The sequence below is a fragment of the Lactuca sativa genome, chromosome 6, assembly GCF_002870075.4.
Source record: "Lactuca sativa cultivar Salinas chromosome 6, Lsat_Salinas_v11, whole genome shotgun sequence".
In the NCBI taxonomy this organism is placed as follows: Eukaryota; Viridiplantae; Streptophyta; class Magnoliopsida; order Asterales; family Asteraceae; genus Lactuca; species Lactuca sativa.
In genome coordinates, this window is record NC_056628.2 from 158,072,258 (window position 1) to 158,097,602 (window position 25,345).

Consider the following 25,345-nt stretch of genomic DNA (forward strand, 5'->3'; position numbering starts at 1 on the left):
CATCCATACGTGTATCAATCGAGGCAGGGAATATATTTGTTCTTCGTATTTTTATATTTTATTCCTTGCAATTTTGTGTATTCATTTTATAATCAATTTCTTTGACACTTACTTAAGAAAAAAAAAAACAATTATGTATATCTGTTGTATAATGGTGATTGGTCTTTTGTCGTATACAATAAGGGTATTTTTTAGATGCTAATTGCACCTCATTGTTTTGATATTTTATTATTATTATTATTATTATTATTATTATTATCATTAGATTTGTTGTATTTTTTATTATTACTATTAGAGGAAATTACATAAACGGTTAATATGATTTGTGGTAGTCTACAAGCTTGATCTCTAATTTTTTAAACTCGGATCATCTCCATGTAATGATTATGTTGCGGTATTTTAAATACATAGACAACCCTACACCACTTATCAATGGGTCGCCAGAGAACCGACTAATCCACTATCTACAACCTATATCGTTGTCTATATCTCTCAAGTTTGGCTACCAAACTATTGTTAAATCTTGGTGACAATCATAAACAATAAACACCACAAAAACTATAATCAATCTTCAATCAAGATTGAATCGAGGATCACAAATCTTACAACTATAAACAACAAAAATAATAATCGAGAAAAACGATTTATCTCTTGAAGATTAAAGAGGGATATCTTCAACAACCCCTACCCCTAGATCATGTTGATATGAAAAAAACTAATAAAAACAATTCTCGCCAAAAACTTTTGTCTACTTAGGAATAGCAATATAATAATCACTAGGAACAACAAAGATAGTAATAGCTACATGATTTGGGATGTTTTGTGGACTAACACTGAAAAATACATCGAAACATTGTCTGCTTAACACCATGTGTGTTTACGATAAGAAAAACAATATCTGACATAATAAACCAATATCCAACTACCACAAAATATGATCCAACATAATTTAGTAAATAATTTATATTGTTGAAATAGTCTTCATAAATTAATGAGTATTCTTTGATGTGCGGCAATAACTCATTGTATAGATGTAACCAAAGTTTAGCCTAATCATTTTCACAAAAACCGAGGGAAACAAAGATTTTCAGGAATCCTTAATTTAACGGATATGAATTGACAAGGTTTATGAATTGACAAGGTTAATATCAGACACCATAACATACAACTTTTGAAACTAACAGGGACGAGTTTTGTTAAAAGCTTAAAGGTGGGACTAAAACTATCGATGAATGTAAACCACATGGACCAAAACTATAACCTACTATGACAATAATAACTATAATAACAATTAATTATTATCATACTTTTATTATTATTATATTTATCATTATAATTATTATTATTATAATGTAATAATAATAATAATAGAAAACCCTACCAAAAAAAAATGACAAAAAAAATCAAATCAAGGTGAGTGTAATAATTAATATGGTGTATAATATGTAAAATTAAATATAAAAAATAAAAAATGTTTGATTTGATGAAACTTTAAGGTGATGATTTTTTTGAAGAGGTAAAATGTTTTTGGTCTTTTTCCATCAAAGCGGAATAAAATTTGGACAAAAAGTTTTTTTGTTTTTTTGTTTTTGTTTTTTTTTTCCATTTTTTTAGTTTTCATAAAAAAAATTGTTTGTTTTCTAGAGTTATAAAAAAAAGACCGGTGGTGTTGGTGTTGGTTATGGCGGTGTCTGGGGTTGTGGTGGTAGCTGTAGGGGTGGTGGGGGTAGCTAAAGAATAGAAATGGAAAGAAAATGGAAAGCGAACCAAAGAGAGAGTCAGATTGTGTAATGCTTGTTTGCCTGGATGAATTGATTTAGGGTTTCAAGGAGTCAAAAGGTTGGATTTTGGAAGAAAATGAGCCTCACGACATGAGACATGGAGGATCATGACGTGACAATTGGCTAGATGTAAACGTTTGTTTGGGACCGGTCTCATGACGTGAGACATGGGGGTCTCACGACGTAAGAGTTGATGCAACCCAAACCCATTATCTTTTAGGGTTTCTTTCGTATTTAAGCGCATCTAAAATCATTTTGTAACACCCATAAAAATCATGCCAAATTTAAACTTTTTAAAAAGTTTCAAAACCCATGATTATTATAAAACTGGTTTTCAAAATAGTATAATGTCAAAGTATCCCAGAATCAAATCATAAAAACATGAAATATGAGGAGCTGTAGGATCATGCATTTGCCTTCCCGCGATCATCAAAAGTACCTGAAACAATAATCGATAAATGTAAGCTCGAAGGCTTAGTGAGTTACCCCCAAAATACCAACTTCATAAAACATATCAATAACATATAAACAAACAACATGCATAATGAGCCTTCAGCCTGACTAGACCGCCTCACAGGCCTTCAGCCTATCTGGACCGCTTTTCGGGCCTTCGGCACGTCTGGACCGCCTCGCAGGGCCTACAGCCTATCCGGACCGCTCACCGGGCTTTCAGCCTGACTGAACCCCCTTGCAGGACCTTCAGTCTATCCGGACCACCCTGGGTATGTTAATCTTCAGCACAAAGCAGGACCGCCTCAACCCAACCCCCAATTAAACAAACATGTGCACATAAATATCATACGCTAGCATATATAACAGTCATACCGATCTAACAGATCACCAATCATAACAACATCCTATAACTAGGATACAAACCTAACTGGTCACTAACATAGCATCATCCTATATACCAGGATACCGATCTAACCAGGTCGCTAAGCATATCATCATCCTAACTACCAGGATGTAAATCAATAAGCATATCATGCAATAACCAGGATACAAATCCGAAAAGGGCTGACATTGGTGCCTTAGACCCAGTTGATATATTGATGAGAACTCACCTGACACTGGTGAAGTCCCACGAATAAAACTAAAGCTGGTGTTTGACAGATTCCCGAACTGTCAACATCAAAATAACACCCAATTAATAATTGGGTTCCAATATATAGGGTAAAAGACTACTTTACCCCTAACCTAGCTTGATTCAAGCCCAAGGCCCAACTCACACTCCAAAGGCCCAAAAGTCAAGTAATGGGCCAAAGCCCAACATATGACCTAATTTTCCAACTTAGGCCCAGACATCTACATGGTCTTTCCTTAAAGCCCATCCATTTATTCTAGTCCAAACTCTTGGTGCTCGAATGATCCAATATATCATAATCATCAAGGCTCACCTATGGAAAATTGGGCCCAAGTATTTCCAATAGGCCTTATCCTAAAGCCCATCTGAATATTCTAATCCATATGCTTGTTTTTGGACGGCCCATCAATAACCCAATCACCAAAGCCCAAAAGAAAGGCCCAAGTAAAATTAGGGTTTTCACATGAAATGACGATAAGGGTTAAGTGTTCCTACTTAACCCATTAAGGACTTAATCCATTAAGTCCAATATTGCCTAAAGTTAATTTCAAAGGATTATTAATTAATATTTTAAGTCTAATAAATGATTCCAGTGCGGGTCCCGATCAAATCTCCAAAATTAGGGTTTCATGACATTAGGGTTTCCCAAACCCTAAATAGGGTTTCCAACCCAAATACTAGCCCATTAGTCACATGGTTGGGCTTTTAGGTCAATTAGGTCTTCATTGCGCCCATTAGGGTTAAACAAGTCGGGCACCACCCACTACCACCTCGGGTAGTGGTGGTCAACAGCGGCCACCACCTCACGGTGGTGGTTATGGTTCTAGTCCAATTATGTCCAAACATCCCAAAAGTAGTCTAACACAAGCAAAAGCACACCGCCACCCAACACGGCGGTTGGCGGCAGGCACCCCCTCACGGTGGTGGTTATGAGTTTTCTTTTTTATTTTTCGGACACCGATTACAATTTTACAATGCAAAACCCCAAATAGCACACACACACAGCCACCCTTGTGGTGGCCGACGGTGGTACATGGTGGCAGCCACCACCTCACGGTGGTGGTGATGGCTTCTCTTTATGTTGCCCTGTCAAACCAAAGCACATACACTTTATTTGTTCACAAAACAACCCCACCCACCCACCCACCTGGTAGCGCACAGCGGCGACATCATCATGGGAAGGCGATAGAAGCGGCAGTTAGGGTTTGATAGCGTCCTTCCTTGGTCTTGATGGATTCCTCCCGACAACCCCGCTTAGCACATCGTCGGGTCCAAAGTGTTTCACTGCGGTGGTCGGTGGCCCATGGTGGCGCCACCGCCGACTGGAACGAAAGGAAGAAGGAGAATGATGGTGGCGGATGAAACAGTGGAATGGTGGTGCATCGTCAACCGATGGCAGCAACTCCTCCACGGTTCGCTTCTCCAGCAAAGAGAGTCGCGACGTGCGGCTATGGACGTGTATTCGATTGGTGGCAACCGCAGCGACATGGCGGCTGTGACGCGTTCTTCCTCACTAATGACTGAAATGGCAACATCCCACGCCGGTCTCCGTTTTCAGCAACCACAGAATGGTAGTAGCAGCAACACCCGACATGGCGACGGTTTTTCCGACTCCAACAACTATGGCAGTGTCGGTGGTGAAGGGTGGCATAAGGGTGGTGCAGCGCCGGGATTTGAAGAGGTGAGGATGGCGGTTGAAAGATTATACCTGGTGGCTGCTCCTTAGGGTTAGGGTTTGGACAAGGGGGTGACGGGTTATATACCCGACTCTCATAAACTTCTCCCCATAATGACACTTTAGTCCCTCTTTCCCCTTTTCTTACAATTTTAATCCTTAATTTATCATTTAAACCCCTCCTTGTGAAAATCCTAACAAATCAAGTCCGAAATATTTACCAAGCAGCCCCTGCTTGACAAATTCTTTTCAACTTTGGTAAATAATTTACCCTTTTAGCCCCATCCATCCAAAATCCCTTCATATTAAGTCCAAAGGATACCAAACAACCCCTTACTACTGAAAATATTTACAAATTAAGTCCTGAAATTACATTTTAACCCCCAAAGATTCAAATCTTGTCATTTGGGTCCCCGAAACCAACACCCTGCTAATTATTATTTGATTTTAGGCTATAATAATATAAAATAATAATAAAAATTACCTCTCGAGGTTCCGAGTTTATTATTTACTTATTCTATTTTAAACGGAATGTTACACATTTTAGGGTTCTTGTCAGCCTCCAAACCCTCTTTCACCTCAGAAAAACACTAGTCTTCATCCTTGCTTGATATTTGGTCATTTTGGAGGTTTTCTTGGTTTGGAAGAAGGAGAAAAGAAGAAGAAAAAGGTGATATTTTGTTGAGGCTTGCAAGGAATCATCATCATCATCACCTTATATTGTTTTTTGACCATTATAAGTGTTAAAGTTTCCACCTTTATTATTATATGAGGCTAGATCTAAGTTTTGTCCAACTTTTCTTCTTGGCTGTGCAAGGCTAAGGGATGGAAACCATAAAGTTGGAAACTTTATGAATTATTAGGGTCTTAAGAGTGATATGGAGTTCAGATCTAGTGAATGGTTGAGTTTTGGAATCTTGCATGAAAGTTGGATGTATTTTCTTCAACTTTTGACCCAAATGAGATCTATACATGTATTGGACATATATGTATTAAAAGCATTGACTTTCTAGTGTATTATGGAGTTATAAGACCTTCTGGAAAGTTAGAGTTCAAGGCTTGATGGATTAAGGACTTAAAAGTTGGACTTTTGGCTTCAGATTGTTCTCACGATGTGAGACATGGGGGTCTCACGACGTAAGGAATGAGTGATCCCGTTTCTGATGAGCTTTTTGGAGCTCGCGACATGAGAGGAGGTTTTTCACGATGTGAGGTCAGCTCCAATGAATTTTCATGTATGAGTTGACTAAGTTGAGTCGGGATGAGTTGGAATCGGACCAAGTGAGATCTCACGACGTAACCAAGGACCGATCATGACGTAAGGATGGATAAGTTGACATTGGGTTCTTGACATTGAATTTGAACATTGACTTTTGGATTGGGTTGACTTTTTGTCAAATTCTGGTTTTAGAAGGTAGACTTAGGGTTTACCTTTTGTGGATTGACAAGAGGTGTTAAGCACCTATCATTTGACAGGAGAGCGGTTGGCTGAGGTCGGCACGATTTTAAGCGCAGTGTTAGCCGACGTTATGATTCAGGTGAGTTTGTTCACTATACTGTAGGACACTAAGATTGTATGTGTTTGTAGTATTTGTGACTCCTTTTGTATGTATGTATGTATGCCTATGTGCCTGTTTGCTATATGTTTGTGGGGTGAAATAAAACTATGGGTAAAATAGACCGGGTATAGTCTTGTGCTAACATATGATTTGAAATAGACTCGGGGGTGAAGTGGACCTGGTACGGCCTTGGGCCGACACATGAGTTGAAATAAACTCAGGGGTGAAATAGATCCAGCATGGCCTTGAGCTGGCAAATATGTATGGTATGCGGTATTTTGGGGAACTCACTAAGCTTCATGCTTACTATTTATGTTTAAAATGTTTTTCAGGCACTCCTGGTTTGAGAGAGAAGGTCCTAACCTGATCCTAGCACATACACCCATGTTTCCGCACTTTATGATTTTGAGAATTGTACTCTGATAACTATTTTTACTCTGATATACTTTTGAATGATTGAAAGGATTATATGGTGTTTATGGTTTAACTAAAAATGAAATATTTACCTTATAAAATTTGGGATGTTACAGACGGGGGCATGGGATGATATTGCTATGATTGTCGACTGCGTCATAGATAGATAATCGACCCCTTTCTACTCACCACCTCAAGCCAAAGGGTCTTTTTCCTTCGCCTGACTTCCCGAGTAGAGACTTTAAACCAAAGAAGTAGGGATGTTAATCTCATTCCTTTTGCTTGAATGTGAAAGCTGTACGATCTGGTTCTATCTCTAGGAATTTACTACCGGAGGCAATGGGGGAAATAACGACCTCTGGGGGCACGGAGTCGAGTGATGCCAGATCTGAGAAAGCCGGAAAGCGCAGCAACCAGAGAACCATAAGTTGGAGTGTTGCAGCTCATTTTCACTTTCTTTAACCGTACTTAGGTAGCTCTTTGTTTGTTCGGTAGAGGCATAGAGCTATCTACTTGGTCGCAACTGGCTCTGCTACGCTAGGTTCTCCCTATGGCGATACGCATCGTTCCCTTTGGTCGAGCGAATCCCATTGTTCCGGTCCAAGAATCCCTATGTCTAAGGTCAAGCAGCTACGCTCTCGTTGGTCGAGGTTAGATCCTCGTATGTCGCCACTCTCGTCACTGGGCGTTCTCACTTTTTCCTTGTTATCTCAGGACACTCTGCCAGGTTGTTCCTTGTTGACCGACCTTGTGATTCTCGTTATAGAATGTAGTGAGCCCATAGGTGTAGGAATCAATCCACTGTCTCGTTGCCAATTAGAGTAGAGCCAAAGGCAGTTATCGCGATGAATTGTTACAATGTGTGCCTCCTTTTGGGGAAGTGCGCATGCAGGTGCAGGAAGGAAGCTTCTGCACAGCAGACAATGAATCTATGGGTCCCATGCCTTGTTAGACGACCCGTGCCTTCATCCAAACAGGTGCCTCCTAGACGGAGAGGAGGGCTTAGGATCGCCTTTACCAGGGGGAGCCCCCGCTTAGGTTAGCTGTGCTTCCTTAAATATCGGGTTGCCAAGGGTTGTTTCCGGAGGAAATGGGATTAGAACCCATGATTTAGCAGTTGGTTGAGCAGTCGTGGCGGACAAAAACAAACAGCAAGCAAAGTCTTGGCTCGCTCTCATTGGGAGGCTGTTCAACCAGACTAACGAAGTTGAGTATTGACACAAACAATAAGAGGACGAGCTTCCCTTCTACTACCGAAAAGAGGAGTTTACCACCGCCTACATATTCCACTCAGTATATCCTCTTTGATCCTATTCCAAGGCGATGGATCCTATTTCACTATCCTTGTCTAGAAGGCGATTCGGTAGCACTTAATTACTATAATAAGGTAAAAGATAAAAGGCATTTTAGTCCTTGAAAGTGAGTTCTTTCCTGCAGCTCTGACCCTTCATCATACTTTTAGTCAAGCTCAGCCTATCCTAATTAGGATTAGCCTGTTTCCGCTCTTCTTTCTTTCCTCGCGAGCAGGAAGCACACCAGCAGCGTGCGTTGCGTGATTCTACTGTTTTTTTTTTGCACTTGACTGGGTGGACAGTTGACCGGAAGAGAACTTAGATTCGCCCGGCCAGCAGGCGGGCGACGTGCTTATCTTGTATGACAACACTAAAGAGCGAGTGGCTATTCTAAGCGGGTAACTGTGTGAAAATACTACAGAGAAAGCGGCTCTTACTTAAAGTAGGGTGTTCCTGTTTTATTATTTTTTTGATTGGTTTTGCTGCGAGGGCTTTATTCGCTAGTGGGGCCGAAATCTATCTGATGAGTCCCTCGATTGGAAACGATACAGTCATAAGAATCAATTTAGGGCTTAAGGGGCAACAATGTAATCATATATACACATAAAAATAATTCGGGTGGGGTGGGTGTAACGTCCCGAAAATCTAGGTAAAATTTTCATTTTTAAAGTAGTAACTTATATAACAAATTGTTCTCAAAACCATTCAAGATAAAAATATCATTTAAACATCAAAGTAAAAATTATCAATGTGGAATAAACTCTGGGGGATGTTGTGCAGTCATGTTGGGCCCTTCCCTTTCGAACCAGAAGTACCTGAAACCATAAATATAAACCGTAAGCACAAAACTTAGTGAGTTCCCCAAAATACCCCGTACCATACATACAATAGGCCTTTCCCAACAACCATCGGGCCAAACCCTACGTCGATCCCCATCCGGAACAGATTTGTCAATAACATGCGATGGGCCCGGCCCAAAACACTCATCAGGCCTCGCCTGACATCGGGCCCCACCCGATATACATACAAACACATACAACACATGCAAGACTTGTAACATCCCATTTTCACAACCAAAATTTTTCATTTTTATTAAGGTAAAACTTTACAATTTATTATTCCATTATTTACGAAAACCATTTACTCCAAATTACATTTATTAAAATTAGAGTATCATAGAAAGCGCGAAATCTTCAATGTTGCTGATGAGTGTGTACAGTCTCGCCTTCGCCTTCCCGCAATAACAGATGATACCTGAAACCATAAACAACTGGGTAAGCATAAATCTTAGTGAGGTTCCCCCAAAATATCCATAAAATAAACATACAAGCATGCATAACCGCTGTTCTTCGGCCTTCGGCCTGACAGGACCGCCTCGCAGGCCTTCAGTCTATCCGTGCAGGAATATCAGGGTTCATTAGCCTACCGCCTCAACCCAATCGCTCCTCCCGAGCCTTAGTGCCTTCCACTTATAGCCGGCCCGCATAGGGTATCTTCGCCTACAACACAAAGCAACACCGCCTCAACCCACCACCACCATATGTCGACACATAACAAATAATGATCAAGAAGGAACATAAAACAATCAAACAGTAATCATATAGCTCATTCCTGCTTACTAGTCCTCTCCCAGTATACATTCCCACTACCAATTAACCTCCATGAAATGCATAACCATAAGTAGCCAGAGGTGAGATAGACACTCGAACATATGATCCTACTCTAGAGCCAAAACCAAACAAGGAACATGTAAGAGAGCTTAGACCAAGAGTTCTCAGGCTATCCTACATAACAACAGACATTCCCTAGAGCACTCCACCAAATGATAACCAGTAAGTACGGATAACATACAGATTCATCAATGCACTATAGCATAGTAACATCCTGCCTACAAGGATACTGATCTACAGGTCACTACAACATAACAACATACTCAATACCAGAATACAGATCTAGCAGATTACTATAGCATAGCAGCATACTCGACACCAGAATACAGATCTAACAGATCACCACACCCTATCAGCATATTCGATACCAGAATAAAGATCTAACCGATCACTACAACATATTGTCATACTAAGTAGCAATAATTTAAGGAATGCCTGACTGTATATAATTAGAGGTGAGATAGTCACCCGGACAGATGATCCTACTATAGAACCACAACCAAACAAGGAATAGTTAAGAGAGCCTAGATCAAGAGTCCTCAATCTATCCTATGTGATTATATCCAGTCCTTATGACATCCCTCTACTAACAGATAACTGAAAACTAGTGGGTCAACATTGGTGCCTTCGAACCAAGGTACAATGAGGCGAAACTCACCTGAAATGAAGAAACCCAAGAATATCACGATCCGTTCCCCGCTATACTGTTTACTCTCACATATCCACTTTAGCGCCATATAAAATCTTAATCACCAAGTCAAACCTTAAGTTTGACCTAAAGTCAAACTTTGTCAAAAGTTAACAGAGTTGTAACGGTCTGAAATTCAGGTGCATCTCGTAAACCCTTCTTCTTTATCAAGTTGTCAAGTTTAGTCCCTAAAGGAAAAAGTATGGCAATTGAGTACATTGGGCGTACTCATGCGCTTATTTTGGACGCGGACTCGCCCAGGTACGTTGGGCATACCCAGGGTTACATTGGGCGTAGCTGGACAAGATGCAAAACCCTAATTGTGGCTTGAGGACTATAAAAGGAATGATATGGTCTTGTCCCCAGCCACCATTCCATAGAGAGAAACCCTAGGAGAGCAATATCATCGTTCTTAAGCCTGTGTGTGAGTGTTCTTGAGCTAGAAAGTGCCTTTGTGTGATAGTGAAGAAGAAGAGGAGGTTCTTGTGGAGGTTAGAAGTTGGAGTACAAGCTTGGATCTGAGTTCTACAGAGGGTGGAGCTTCACTTGGAGGTAAAAAGCTCAAAGCTTTCCTTATCATTTTTGATTTGTGCTTCATGGACCAATTTTTAGAGTTTGTGGTCCCAAGGTGGAGACTTTATGAGCAAATGGTCTCCATAAGCTTAGATCTGTCCTATTTCAAAGTAATATGAGTTGTGGGTTCATAAAAATCCAATCTTGGACGTTAAGGTTGAGTCATGCATGAGTTTAGGGCTTAATGGGGAAAGAGGTTATATGTTTGAAGTGAATGGTGACCTTTACAGCCATGCAAAGGCTTAAAGGTTTCGACTTTATGGCTTGAGAGGCATTAGAGAGCTTAGATCTGGAATATGAGCCTAGGTCTTAATAGATTCAGACTAAAAATGAAGGAAGTGTGAAACTGGGACTTATGTTGGGCGTAATCCCAGTACACGCCGCGTAGGGGTTGAGTCCCCCGATTCTGGTTAGCCAGTGTACGCCTGCGTGCACGAGTTGGTACGCCTCACGTACTGCTTGCTGATGACTTTCATTGACTTTTAGGGTTTTGGTCAACATTTGGACTTTTGGGTCAAGGAGGGGTAACATGGTCTTTTACCCTTCTGCGCGATTGTAGAAAGAGTAACTTAGTCTTTGGGAGCCGTTATTTAATTGAGGAAATTGTTTATGTGGTTAGGCGGAGGCTAGATCAGTATTTCGAGAGCGAGATTATCTGAGTTACCGAGGTGAGTCTTCTCACTAAACATTACCTAGAATGGTATCTATGTGCATACCGGAGGGTCTTATGTGTATGTGTATGATTGAGATTTTGTATTATGATATGTATGCTATGTGTTGTATAGACCAGACCGAAGGGTCCAACGATATAGACCGGACCGGAGGGTCCAACGATATAGACCGAACCGGAGGGTCCAATGAGTTATGGGACTGGAGTGTCCCCTTGAGACAAATCGACCAGAAGGTCATAACGAGATATAGCCTCGAGTGGCGTATGTGCTGTATGTTGTATTTTGGGAAACTCACTAAGCATTTATGCTTACCGTGTTATGTGATATGTGTTTTAGGTACCAGCGAGGATCGCGGGAAGGCGCGAACATGAGTTGTACACACTGAGGGATTTTATGTATTGAGATCTTGGAATTTGTTTTATTCGGATAATATGTGAAACATTGGATTTTGGGATTTCCTTATGAATGAAATTATGTGTTAAAAATGAAAATTTGTTTTGAAAATTTATGTTGTTACAAGTTGGTATCAGAGACTTGGTTTGAGGGATTCGGATGTACCTTCGGGCGTATCTGAACTCTAATTGAGGATTTGAGAAAAAATTTCATAAAAAGGAACAATTTTTCTAAAAGGATAAAAGAATTTGAGAAAAGCAAAAAGAAGAAGTGTGTATGAACAGCCAGCGCCCGAACGGTGATTTCCCAAAATACCCTTACATTATGTGTTATGATATGTGATATGATATGTTATGCATGCTAGAGTAGGCTAGGTATTCCTATTAGGACTAGAGTGGCCTGATTTGCGATGCCTTAGCCTAGGAGATTACTGTTGCTATGAGATGCTTCGAGAGTGAGTAGGTAGCAGTGAGGAGCTTATGAGAAGTCTACCGAAGGGTAGCCCATGCTTAGCTAGATATAGAGTACTTGTGATCTGGGATCCTAGGAGGAGGACTTGGAATGAATGATGATGCGGTGTGGAAGGTAGTATAGGGCCGGTACTACTGAAAACACCTGATCAGGGCACAGTCCAAGTAAGAATCCTTAGGGTACTAAGGAACAAGTAGGGTTGAGTTATCGAGTGCGAGTATACTCGAGCGAGTCTCTGATATTTTTATGTTGTATTTCAGAGACATCATGGTTTGGACACGCCACAGACCAGAGACGAGCGGCGTGAGTGACGAGGAGCTTCGTCAGATGATCCACGATGAGGTGTCTGTGACTATCTGCGTACAGATACCGGAGATGTTTGGGTCTATCAAGACCACCTTGATTGAGACGTTTGACGAGAGATACACAACAGTTACTGAGGCTGCAGCTGCTGCAGCTACTGCGGCTGTGGATGCTGCTAGACCTTAGGGGGTGACTCGTTGCTGTACCGGGAGTTCAGAAACAAGAAGCCACCAGAGTTTGATGGGATGCTGGATCCGATTGCTGAGATGAGATGGATTTCTGATATCGAGGGATGTTTCTACACTTGGGGGCGAAGGACTGGTGGAAGTTTGTGACAGCGGACTTCACTACGACAGAGCTTACCGCGGTGACCTGGGAGAGGTTCACCGCGATGTTTCGAGATGAGTATGTTCCCCCTGTGGAGAGGGAACGTTTAGCCCAGGAGTTCTTGTCCCTTAAGCAGGGAACTGAGTCTGTGACATTGATTACGAGGATGTTTCATGAGAGGGCGTTGTTTTGCCTTGAGCATGTGTCTTCTGAGCAGGCACGTATAAGCTGGTACTTGAGCATACTGAGGAGGGATATTCGTGAGTTCGTGGAGAACTCATCATACCGGACATTTGTTGAGCCCTAGGCGAATGCCCGGAAGAGAGAGATTGAGTTGGAGACTCAGGCCAGGGAGGAGGTCAAGTCTCAGAGGAGGGACAGGCGACCGACGCAAGCTCAGCCGACAGCCAAGCGGGCAAAGCCCACTGATTCGAGATCTGGGGGTCCGAAGGGCCGCACTTGTGGAAAGTGCGGCAAGAGCCATGAGGGGTTGTGCAGAGTTGGGGTATGTTACAAGTGCGGGAAGGAGGGGCATTATGCGAGGGATTTCCCCAAGGTATTTACGGTTTGCTTTCATTGCAACCAGACCGGCCATCGGTAGGTCGAGCGCCCACAGCTGCTGCAGGGATCAGTATAGGGATCTGCACCTGCTGCTAGAGCTACTGAGACCCGGCCAGTGAAGGCCGAGGCACCAAAGGCTCGTGGGAGAGCCTTCTAGTTGACAGCGGAGGAGGTCCGCGTAGCGCCCGATGTTGTGGCTGGTATGTATTCTTTCATCTGTTTATTTTGAGTTTGAGATATTATGCTTATATTACGGTATACGTAGGTACTTTCCTTGTGAGTTCGGTACCTGCTTTGGTGTTATTTTACTCGGGTAGGAGTCGATATTTCGTGTCTTTAGCATTTAGTTAGCACATCAGTATCTGTCGAGAGGCGTTGAGTCGACCTCATCGAGTTTCCATAGCTGACGAGCGAGTGGTGTATGCTACTGAGGAGATTCGGGGATGTGTACTTGAGATCTTCGATGTTGAGTTTCCGATAGATCTGGTTCCAATTGCGATGGCGGATGTCTGTGTCATCATAGGCATGGACTGGTTGATCAGATTCGAAGCGGTTGTCGACTGCGAGCGACAACTGGTGACCATACGAGACCCTAGTTGGGGAGTACTTATAGTGTACGGTTGAGTCATTCATGAGTTTAGGGCTTAATGGGGAAAGATGTTATATGTTTGAAGTGAATGGTGACCTTTACAGCCATACAAAGGCTTAAAGGTTTTGACTTTATGGCTTAAGAGGCATTAGAGAGCTTAGATCTGGAATATGAGCCTAGGTCTTAATAGATTCAGACTAAAAATGAAGGAAGTATGAAACTGGGACTTACGCTGGGCGTAATCCCAGTACGCGTCGCATAGGGGGTCGAGCCCCCCGATTCTGGTTAACCGGTGTACGCTCCGCGTACTGCTTGCTGTTGGCTTTCGTTGACTTTTAGGGTTTTGGCCAACATTTGGACTTTTGGGTCAAGGAGGGGTAAAATGGTCTTTTACCCTTCTGTGGGATTGTAGAAAAAGTAACCTAGGCTTTGGGAGCCGTTATTTAATTGTGGAAATTGTTTATGTGGTTAGGCGGAGGCTAGATCAGTATTTCGAGAGCGAGATTATCCGAGTTACCCGAGGTGAGTCTTCTCACTAAACATTACCTAGAGTGGTATCTATGTGCAGACCGGATGGTCTTATGTGTATGTGTATGATTAAGATTTTGTATTGTGATATGTATGCTATGTGTTGTATGGACCGGACCGAAGGGTCCAACGATATAGACCGGACCGGAGGGTCCAACGATATAGACCGAACCGGAGGGTCCAACGTGTTACGGGACTGGAGGTTACCGCTGAGACACATCGACCGGAAGGTCGTAACGAGATATAGCCTCGAGTGACGTATGTGTTGTATGTGGTATTTTGGGGAACTCACTAAGCATTTATGCTTACCATGTTATGTGATATGTGTTTCAGGTATCAACGAGGATCGCGGGAAGGTGCCGACATGAGTCGCCCACACTGAGGGATTTTATGTATTGAGATCTTCAGATTTGTTTTATTCAGATAATATGTGAAACATTGGATTTTGGGATTTCCTTATGAATGAAATTATGTGTTAAAAATGAAAATTTGTTTTGAAAATTTACGTTGTTACAAGAGTCAACAAAAGTCAAGGTTCAAGGTTAAACTGGTAAAAAATCCATAAGTCAATTGAGTCAACCCAGACGGGCCAACGTACCCGAGTTGACACATTGCACGTACGCGGGGTGTACTCTAGATGTACGCGGGGCATACTCCATTGTTGACCGGCATCGAGGGCTTGACCACGTACACGTAGCATACTCAAATTACGCAGTACGCCCAGATCTCCCAAACTTCATTAAGCGCTTAATGTTGTAAGTCCTTACATCCAACTTTCAGATCCAAGGCTAAAATACCCTCTAGAGTCATAAAGTTTCCAACTTTATGATTTTACATGTCCATTAAGAGCTTAACTTAACATCTTAATCAATTAAGATCCTCCAAATGGTGCATTGAGAAAAACCAACCCCTTAGATCCCATTTTTATGACTTAAGACCCCTCCTAAGGTCTGAAAGGACATCTTAATGGGTCAAGCACATGATATGTTCATGAATCACCACATTTGGGACAAAAAGGAACCAAAAACCAACCCAACACAATATCTAATTGAAACTTCACCAAGTTTAGATCTTTATAACTCCAAATAATGCCAAAAGGTGGTGAGATTCTGGATCTAAAGAGCTTCACTCCTCCTAGACGGTCTCCACTCTTTCTCTTTGTCTTCAAAGGCACAAAACACCCACAATTAAGCTTAGAAATGCTTCACAAGATGGATTAGAGTTGCAAGAACATTCCAAGAGGATGGAGGTTGATGAGGTGAGGGGAAATGAGACTATAATGGGGTTTAAATATGAGCTAAACCCTAAAAATTAGGGTTTGCATGACTGGAACGTATGCCATGCATACATATGTACACCCAACGTAATAGGGAGCGCCCTAGTACGCTCTGCGTACACACGTACGCATGGTGTACTCCTCCAAACCCAAAATTACAAAAATGCTACTAGGGCCCTTATTGCACTCTTTCTTTTGCTTAGGGTCTAAAATGTAATATAAATAAATCATAGAGCCAAAATTAAAAGTACCTCATCATCGGGATGTTACATGAGTCACACAGACAACTAGCATACAAACAACAATAATCCATGGGCCGACATTGGTATCTTCGACTCGCTAAACACTGTGAGAAAACTCACATGAATCAAAAATCCGACTAACACTCAACTGAAAGCCACACAACCGCCGCTACAACACCCCTATCACAACATACAAGGTCCAACCTTAGACTACATTCTGAAATCATCCGTCATGGACAAACGTCAACCTAGGTCGAAAGTCAAAAGTTAAAGTCAAGGGTCAACATTGACTTTAGTCAACCGCTACGTCGTGGCCACATATAGCCACGCTGTGGCCCTCCAGTAATAGTCCATCACGATATTCTATATCGTCATGCCTTGGCAATCTGGTGCCACATCGTGGGCACTAAGTCTTCAGCAACTTAATGGATTAAGCTACCTCCCTCGATCCTAAGGGATCCACAGTTCAGTTCTGGTCCATACTATTGTCTAAATGGATAAAGTTTCCAACTTTATCCAATAAGACACCCAAAGAGATCAAGGTCCTTAGGTCCAAATAAATCTAAAATCCATAATGTCTTAATAATTAAGCCCTTAATCCGAAAAAGTCCTTAACCTAACTACTCCAGAAGGGTTTCTAATACCAGATCTATCATAAAGGTGGAAGCTTTATAGACATGTATGTACAATACATATATAAGATCCATATTAGGTCAAAATATGAACCATAATGGCCAATTTTTAGGCAAATGATAAGATCTTCCATCAAAGACTAGATCCATAACGTATACTACTCGTGGGACTCAGGAGAGTCATAAAGTTGCTAACTTTATGAGTTCCCTCCCTCCAAGCTTCCTCAAACATGAGGAACATTGGATAATATTCAAGATCTAACCACCAAAAGGCATAAAGCAAAGAACTTGGACACTTACAAAGGTCTAAAGATAATATGAGGTGATGATAATGTTGATTCCTTGCAAGCTCCACCAAAAGATCACCTTCTTCTTCTTATTCTTCTCTTATTCTTCAAGTCAAGAAAGCTCTAAAAAGCTCATGAATCGAACAAGGGATGGAGGCTAGGGTTTTCTGAGGTGAAAGAGGGCTTGAAGGTTGATAATGAACCCTAAAGTGGGTTTAGAGGGGTTTAAATATGAAAGGAACCCTAAAATAATGATGGGCTTATGACAGAATAGCTGTTATGCCGTGGCGGCTCAATTGAATGCACATGCCATTTATTCAATCTCATGTTGTAGGCATCTGATAGCTTATTTTATTTCCTTATTTTTATTAGTTTATTTTAGATTTTTAGATCTTTTTATCATTAATGCATTGTAATTTATTTATTTTTCTTTATTATGGATCATACCGGGTGTTTGTTATGTTGCATGAGATATTTTGTAGGTTTTTCGGTGCTTGTTGCGGTTGCGGGTTGATTAGAGACGGGCTTAGTGGGCTCCCAAGGCATTATTAGACTTAGCAGAATCAAAGAAGAAGAATTGGGCTTTGAAAGTTATTGGCTTGGATTATTTGGGCTTGTGAAGATGGATCATAAAATTCTAATTTTGGGCTTGGAGGATCCATTTGGTGGCTAAATGATGATTGGTGGATTCAAATTACCTGGACAAGGGGGGGACCAAAGGAATCTTTGGTAGTGGGAGGGTGGAGTGGTGGCTTGGTGGACCAATGGCAACACAGCAACATTTGCGCGGGTGGAATTTTCGCCGCACGGGTACCTGTGCAACTGCCTAGTTTGGGCATTTTGGTCATTTGGCTCACCATAACTCTTAGAGATCAGATCTAGAGGCTGATTCACATTTTTTCCACCATTAGAGACCTGCAAGAGGCGATTTTGGGAGCTAGAAATCATTACCTTTCATCTTTCCAAATCCTAGGTAGTTTCTTTATGCAATTAGATTATTGTTCTTGTTACTTTATTGTCATGAGTGGCTAATACTCTTATTTGGTTGACTTTGGCTGAAAACCAATGAATGTTTGTGGGTTTTGAAGGATATATGTTTATTATCAATTTATTCCATGTTTATGATTCTAGTTTGCAATTCTTATGCTTAATTAATGCTTTGATCATGAGCTTAGTATTTGATTGAGCAATGGTTGATTTATTTCATTGATTTTGCATTGGATCATTGAATTTATCTAGAACAAAGACTTTATGATGGTAGAAATCATCTCTAGTTTATGAATCATAACTCCTTTATGGATGTGTAAGCATTTGACATCCTCTAGGAATTGGAGATTCCTTCATTCTTAAGGCTAATTGATTTCTTGGGATTAATTGCTTCAATTGACCCTTGATCTTAATTAAGAAGGTGTGTTGTGGGCTTCCCCAACCTCCATACTACCTATGAGGAATCTTGGCATATCATGCTTCATGATTGCTATAACCAATTTGGGATGAAGGATAAGCTTTGTATTAGATCCTAATGATAAACACACAAATGTTCATTGTGTTGAATTGCCTTAGTCAACCAATTATTCTCAACCTTTGAGCATCTCATCAACTTGCTTAACTTCAAGGTTTTTTTAGTTATTCAAGTATTTTAGTTTTCAAGTAATCAAACAACCCCCCCCCCCTTTTTAGTTTAATTGTAGTTAATTAGTTTAATTTCACTAGTTCTATTGAATTGCATTGGTGATTGAATACAACCATTTCCTGGAGGATCGATACCCCTTTTTACCATTATATTACGTTTATTTAGCAATCAAAGGGTGTAATTTGCTTGGTGGGCTTGAAATCCCATCAAGTTTTGGCGACGTTGCCGGGAAAATTGGTTATTGTTATTTGATTATTTATGCCTAGGTCTACAAGAACCGATGAACTACTCTACAATCCGGAAATTGAAAGAGAAGAAAAAAGGTTGAAAAAGTTAGCCAAACAAGCAAAGCAACGACAACTAGTTCAAGCTTCTTCCTCTTCTCCACTAATCAACATAGAAGATCAAGTTCATACTTCAAGTGATACCGACACCGAACCGAGTTATCCAATTGTTGGTCATTCCTTTGAAGACATTCCGTTTGAAAACCACATAGCCATGAATCACAATACACCTCACAATCCCAAACCAAACCCAATCAATCAAGATGCCGATACCCCACCCCATCAACCAAGACAACAACCACAAGAACCTCTCATTTATATGCCACCTTGGAATCAAGCCCCTCCTCAAAACCAACCTAATTATCAACCACCACCACAACTACAAAACCAACACTTCCACCAAAACGACCAACCTCGAAACAATGCTTTTCAAGTTCAACAAGTACATTACCCAAATCAACCCAATTAACAACATCCTCCAATGTACCAAAACCCAATTGTCACACCCCAAAACCACGAACGGCGGAAACGTTCAGGGGTGGAGGACGTCATGTACAGTATCACAACAGTGTAATATAATAAACAAGCAACAACATCATCCATTGCATTATAAGTAAAGTTTAATACATGTGTGTTCTTTCATTGTAATAAGACACCAAAATATACAATCAAAATAAAAGACTAGACTTGTCTGCTCCGTCTTCTCAAAACCTGGCCTCCGTACCTGTCTATTGGCGACCTGAGAATACAAGTCATTTTGAAAGCGAGTATCAGCTTTAAAGCTGGTGAGTTCATAAGTATATAAGTGTCATTGCTTTGTTTGCGAAAATCTGCTATGAATGCCATGTAAACCTTTAAATGGAAATGTTGAAGTAAGTATGAAATCCCTAGAAAAAACCCTTATTTTCTATAAGTATGAAATGTAGTCTTCTACCAAGACCCGAATGTTCTGTATGTATGAAGTGTAGTCTTCTACCAAGACACGAATGTTTTGTATGTATGAAGTGAAGTCTTCTACCAAGACACGCGTGTTTTGTATGTATGAAGTGTAGTCTTCTACCAAGACACGAATGTTTTGTATGTATGATGTGTAGTCTTCTACCAAGACACGAATGTTTTGTATGTATGATGTGTAGTCTTCTACCAAGACACGAATGTTTTGTATGTATAATGATAGTTTTTCCTTTCTATTGACTAGTACTAGAGAACTTAGTCTAACTCCCCGTTTATGTGAAAGTAATCACAAAATAAAGTAAACAAGGAAAATATAATCATGTAAGTGTGATTGTCTTGGGTTACCAGGACAAACACGACATCGTTGAAGCGAAAGATAGACCCTATGGAACATCCGAAGAGTGTCCCCTCATCCTCTGTAGCAGCAGCAGGGTGGAGGGAGGGTTAGTCCCCGTATCGATCTCTTAATGCAGATCGTCAACCTAATGATCCTCCGAAGATTCACATCTCATCCACTGTTGCAACAGTGGACAGTGGGATGGTTAGTCCCGTTACTGACTACTAAACAAGTGACTACCTTAGACATCCGTAGACGTTCATCGACCACTGGTGCTAATCAGTGGGATTCGGAATGGTAAGTACCGTCGAAACATCCCATTGAACGGGGATATGAAAGACAATTTACACAGTAAGCACTAATAAATCATCCTCTTAGTTCTAAGTACAAGTATCCAAGGTAAGTAAATACAGGATAATGCACCTATGAAGGAGTGTTCCTGTATGCTATTCATGTAAGTGTGTTTATGTAACAGGTAAGTATATGTAAACATATTCATGTATCATATAATCCTAAGTACGTGTACTCATGTATCATGTAAGGCATTAGTATAGACTCATGAATGAACTGACTCTTGTTTGATATCTTCTGACTATCCCTATGATAGCTAACTGGAAAGTATGTGGTTGTTCAAGTAGATTTATGCACCCTCGATACGCCAGGGTGCGGGAAACTGAACGAAGGATGAAAACTATAATCTCTAACATATAAATGAACATATATGCATAAGTATAGTTTGATTTACAAAGGTAAAACAATGGTTTTGCAAGATATCTAGGAGTTTTGAACAATAATTTAGAGTGACTTGAAGTCATTAAACATTTCAAAACTAATACTTCTGTTATCCAAGTATTTTAAGATAGAAAACCATTTCATGTGACACCTTTTGAAATATGTCAAATCTACTGAGTGAAAACACAGTTATAGAATACATAAGATTGATTTAATAACATATTGTTTTCTACTTGTATTCCCCCCAACGGTATAGGATGGCTATGTGTCAAGCGAGGACTTGTGCACACACTACGATCCTAATGAACATATAATCACACATATATGCACTCAATTAGACTCAAATGACTAATTGATAATGTTAAGACATCCTAGACATAATAAACACTTTATATAAGTGTTTTAAGCCTTAAGGATTTCATCTAGGTTATTGTGGGACAGGGTATTTGTGTTTAGGGTTCCCAAAGGACTCTATATGAGAGTTTACTCCCTATAAACCATCACACATGGAGTTTACGGTTATAAACTCTTGAGTTTACGGCCGTAAACTCCCAAACATGTGTGTTTGGTGTGTTTTGAAGTCCCAAATGCTTTCTAGAATTATTCTAACTTAGTGGCTATGTCCTTGGAAGGGTTTAAGGTCTAGAAGTGCTCCAAATAGGAGTTTACGGCCTCAAGACCATTTCCCCTTGGAGTTTACGGCCGTAAACTCCCTTGGGGTGTGGTTTTTGTTGTTTTCAAGCTTCTTACTTTTGAAGGACATGTTCTAGATAATTGTTTAAGGCAAATGAGGACCCTAGGCACACTTTGGTGCCATTTCTTTGAGTTTACGGCCCAAGAACATTCTCTTGGCCGTAAACTCACTTTGATAAGTGATTTTTGTGAGTTTTGGTCCTTCATTTTAAGTGGAACAATTTCTTGTAAAGGTCTAGGGCTTTAGGTGCAGTGAAAACACCCTTTATGTCCATTTATATGGAGTTTACGGCCTAAGAGTGTTCTGGGCTGTAAACTCACTTTGATTTGTGTCATTTGATGTGTTTAAGACCTTAATCTACTTGGGAAAATAGCCTAGATGCAAGCCTTAAAGTCCTAGTGCCCTCAAAACACCTTTTAGTGTTAGGAAATGGAGTTTACGGCCTAAGAGAGTTTACGGCCGTAAACTCCCAATCTTGGGTGGATTTGGGTGTGTTTTCTTGTCCCTAACAAGCATACATAATGGTCTAAGGCTTTATCAAAGCACAAGTGTCAGTTTTGGCTTCGTTTCGGGAGTTTACCGCCCAAGAACACCTTGGGGAGTAAACTCCTAGATCTAATGATTTAGCCATCTAAATCATGTTATTAGCATCTAATATGTATTCTAACACTACTAGAAAGAGTTACTCACAATCTGGGATAAAAACCCAGAGATCCGTCAGAGAGAAAATGGCTTTTCTCTAGTTGGAATTGTGAATAATGAATTAATTTAATTCAGAAAACTGTTTATAGTCCTGAATTATTTTGACAGAAAATATTTCTATTCTCGAACTTGGACTGTAACATTATGAAACTTGAAATGTTCAAATTTCACAAACCCAGGAGCATCCACTCTCCTGATATCTCCTAAAGTGTAAACCCTAATGTACACAAACTTGTTCGGAAAAGTCTGAAAATCACTGAAATTGGATTAGCTTCTATTGAATAGATATTGTTCGTACAAATGGAAATTTCGGGTTGTCACACCAATGTACCCACAACAACAATCTCCTTACAACCAATACCCTAACTACCAACCTTATCCACCACCAATCTACAATCCCCAACAATACCCATACCCACCTCACCAACAACATCCCAATTACATGCAACAATATCCCAATCATCCCTTTCCACCCAATCCTCCTCAAAAGTTGACACTTAGACAAATGATGGAAATGGATGTTACTCATACACCTCTTGCTATTGTTTATCCCGAAAACCACCGAGGAATTGAATTGAAGTCAAGTTTCATACATCAACTTACCAAGTTCCATGGTTTGGGTAGAGAAGATCCTCAAAGGCATTTAAAGTCCTTTCACATGATATGTGTTAGCATGTTGCCCGAAAATGTGACATCGGATGATTTCAAGCTAACCGCCTTCCCACTCACCTTGGAAGACAAAGCTAGAGAGTGGTTATTCAACTTACCACCGGGATCAATTCACACATGGGAAGAGTTACTCAAGGCCTTCAATAGCAGATTCTATCCCACTTCCTGCATTTCAAGTCAAATAAGTGACATTTTGGGGATTCGTCAAGGGGAAAATGAAACATTTCATGATTTTTGGGAGCGCTTCAACAATTTGTGTACAATTTGTCCTCAACACAATATACCCGAACAACTACTTCTTCAACAATTTTATGAGGGTATGAATGAAAAAGATCGGAGGATGATTGATGCTTCAAGTGGTGGTGACATCTTCAACAAAACCCCTCATGAGATCCGATTACTTTTTGGTACCATTTCTCAAAATCAAAGGAATTTTGGGACTCGAAATGACATGAAGAGAAATTCTACACAAGTGGTTGGTGAAGTTAGCAACACTCAACACTTGGAATCAAAGCTATTAGATTTGACTAATGTGTTAAGTCAAATGGTGGTGGGAAGTGGTCAACAATTGATGGTATGTGGTATTTGTGCAATGACGGGCCATTATACGGATAAGTGTCCCACACTTGGAAGTGAACCGAAAGATGTGAATGCAATGGGCGGATATCAAGGTCAACCAAGACCCATGGGATTTCATAACAATTTCAACCCAAATTGGAGGAATAACCAAAACAACCCTTATCCACCAAATATTTTGATGAGACCCCAACATCCACAATACCAATCCCAAAAACCTCCATATCCACAAAATTCTTATAACCCTCCAAATTACCAACAACCTCCACAACAAGGCCAATCAAGTGGTACCCATCATATGAGCCTTCAAGAACTTTTCACTTCACTTGCTCAAAGCCAAACCCAATTTCAACAAGAAACCAAGAATACTTTCTCCAACATTCAAGCACAAATTGGAGACTTGGCAACCGCTCTCAACAAGATAGAACAAATGGGTAAACTTCCATCACAAACCAAGAAGAACCCCAATGTGAGTGCCATCACCTTGCGAAGTGGGAAAACACTTGGAGAAAGTCAACCTAAAAGAGTTTCAAGAGAAGACGAAGATGAAGTGATCATTGTGGAATCTCCAAAAGTTGTAGTTTCTCCAAAGGAACCGGTTGTGCCAAACGTTGATCAACCCGACTCTTCCAACAAACCCATCAAACCATTGGTCATACCACCTCCATTCCCTTCCTGGTTAGCCTTTTCCAAGAAGATAGAGGAAGAAAATGAATTATTTGAAACTTTTCGCAAGGTCCAAATCAACATTCCACTATTGAATGCTATTAAGCAAATTCCAAGTTATGCAAAATTCCTCAAGGATTTATGCACCAAGAAGAGAAAACTCAAGGCAAATGAAAAGATTCAAGTCAATGCAAATGTGTCTGCGGTTATCCAAAAGAAGTTACCTCCCAAATGCAAGGATCCGGGAATATTTTCTATCCCTTGTACCATTAGTGATTTGCATGTCGAAAGTGCCATGCTAGATCTTGGAGCCTCGATCAATGAGATGCCATATTCGGTTTTTCAATCTCTCAATGTTGGACCTTTGGAAGAAACTGGAGTAATCATTCAATTAGCAGACAAGTCAAGTGTGTCTCCAAGAGGAGTGTTAGAGGATGTGTTAGTACAAGTTAATCAACTTGTTTTTCCGGCGGATTTTTATGTCATTGATCTTGAAGAGAAGACTCCTTCCAAATCATCTATGATCCTCCTTCATACTGCTCACACAATCATTGATGTCCATAAAGGAAAGATAACTATGGAGTTTGATGGAGAAACCATTCACTTCAACATCTTTGAAGCAATGAGGTACCCTAGCAACATTTCTCCATTGTATCGGGTTGATGTGATTGAACCAATAAACGTGATAAGACCTAATGTATGCACAAACAAGATACTCATGGCAGATAATTGCAAGCCTAGGAGAGAGGCTCAAAGAAGATTAAATTCTCCAATGATAGAAGTGATCAAGAAAAAGATAATTAAAAGATTCAAAAGGTGAAAAGAGAAGAATAAGGCATTTCATGACAAGCACATAACCTAAAAACACTTTATTCCGGGTCAATAAGTTATTCTTTATCATTCACGCTTAAAGCTATTCCCGGGAAAATTGCGATCTCGATGGCACGGACCTTTTATTGTTATAAAAGTGTTTGATCACAGTGCGGTTTAAATTAAAAGTTTGGAAACAAATCAAATATTCAAAGTGAATGGGCATCGCTTGAAACCATTTTATGAAGGCTTTGACATAGGAGAATTCGACA

The 25,345-nt window shown here is 40.5% G+C and overlaps 1 protein-coding gene across 1 annotated transcript; it reads left to right on the forward strand.

Moving 5' to 3' along the window:
* The first annotated feature begins 23,676 nt into the window (after positions 1-23,676).
* LOC111901199 (uncharacterized) lies at positions 23,677-25,083 on the forward strand. The gene has a single exon (XM_052765073.1). It carries the CDS (start codon positions 23,677-23,679, stop codon positions 25,081-25,083), a length of 1,407 nt encoding a protein of 468 aa, XP_052621033.1.
* The last annotated feature ends 262 nt before the right edge of the window (positions 25,084-25,345 follow it).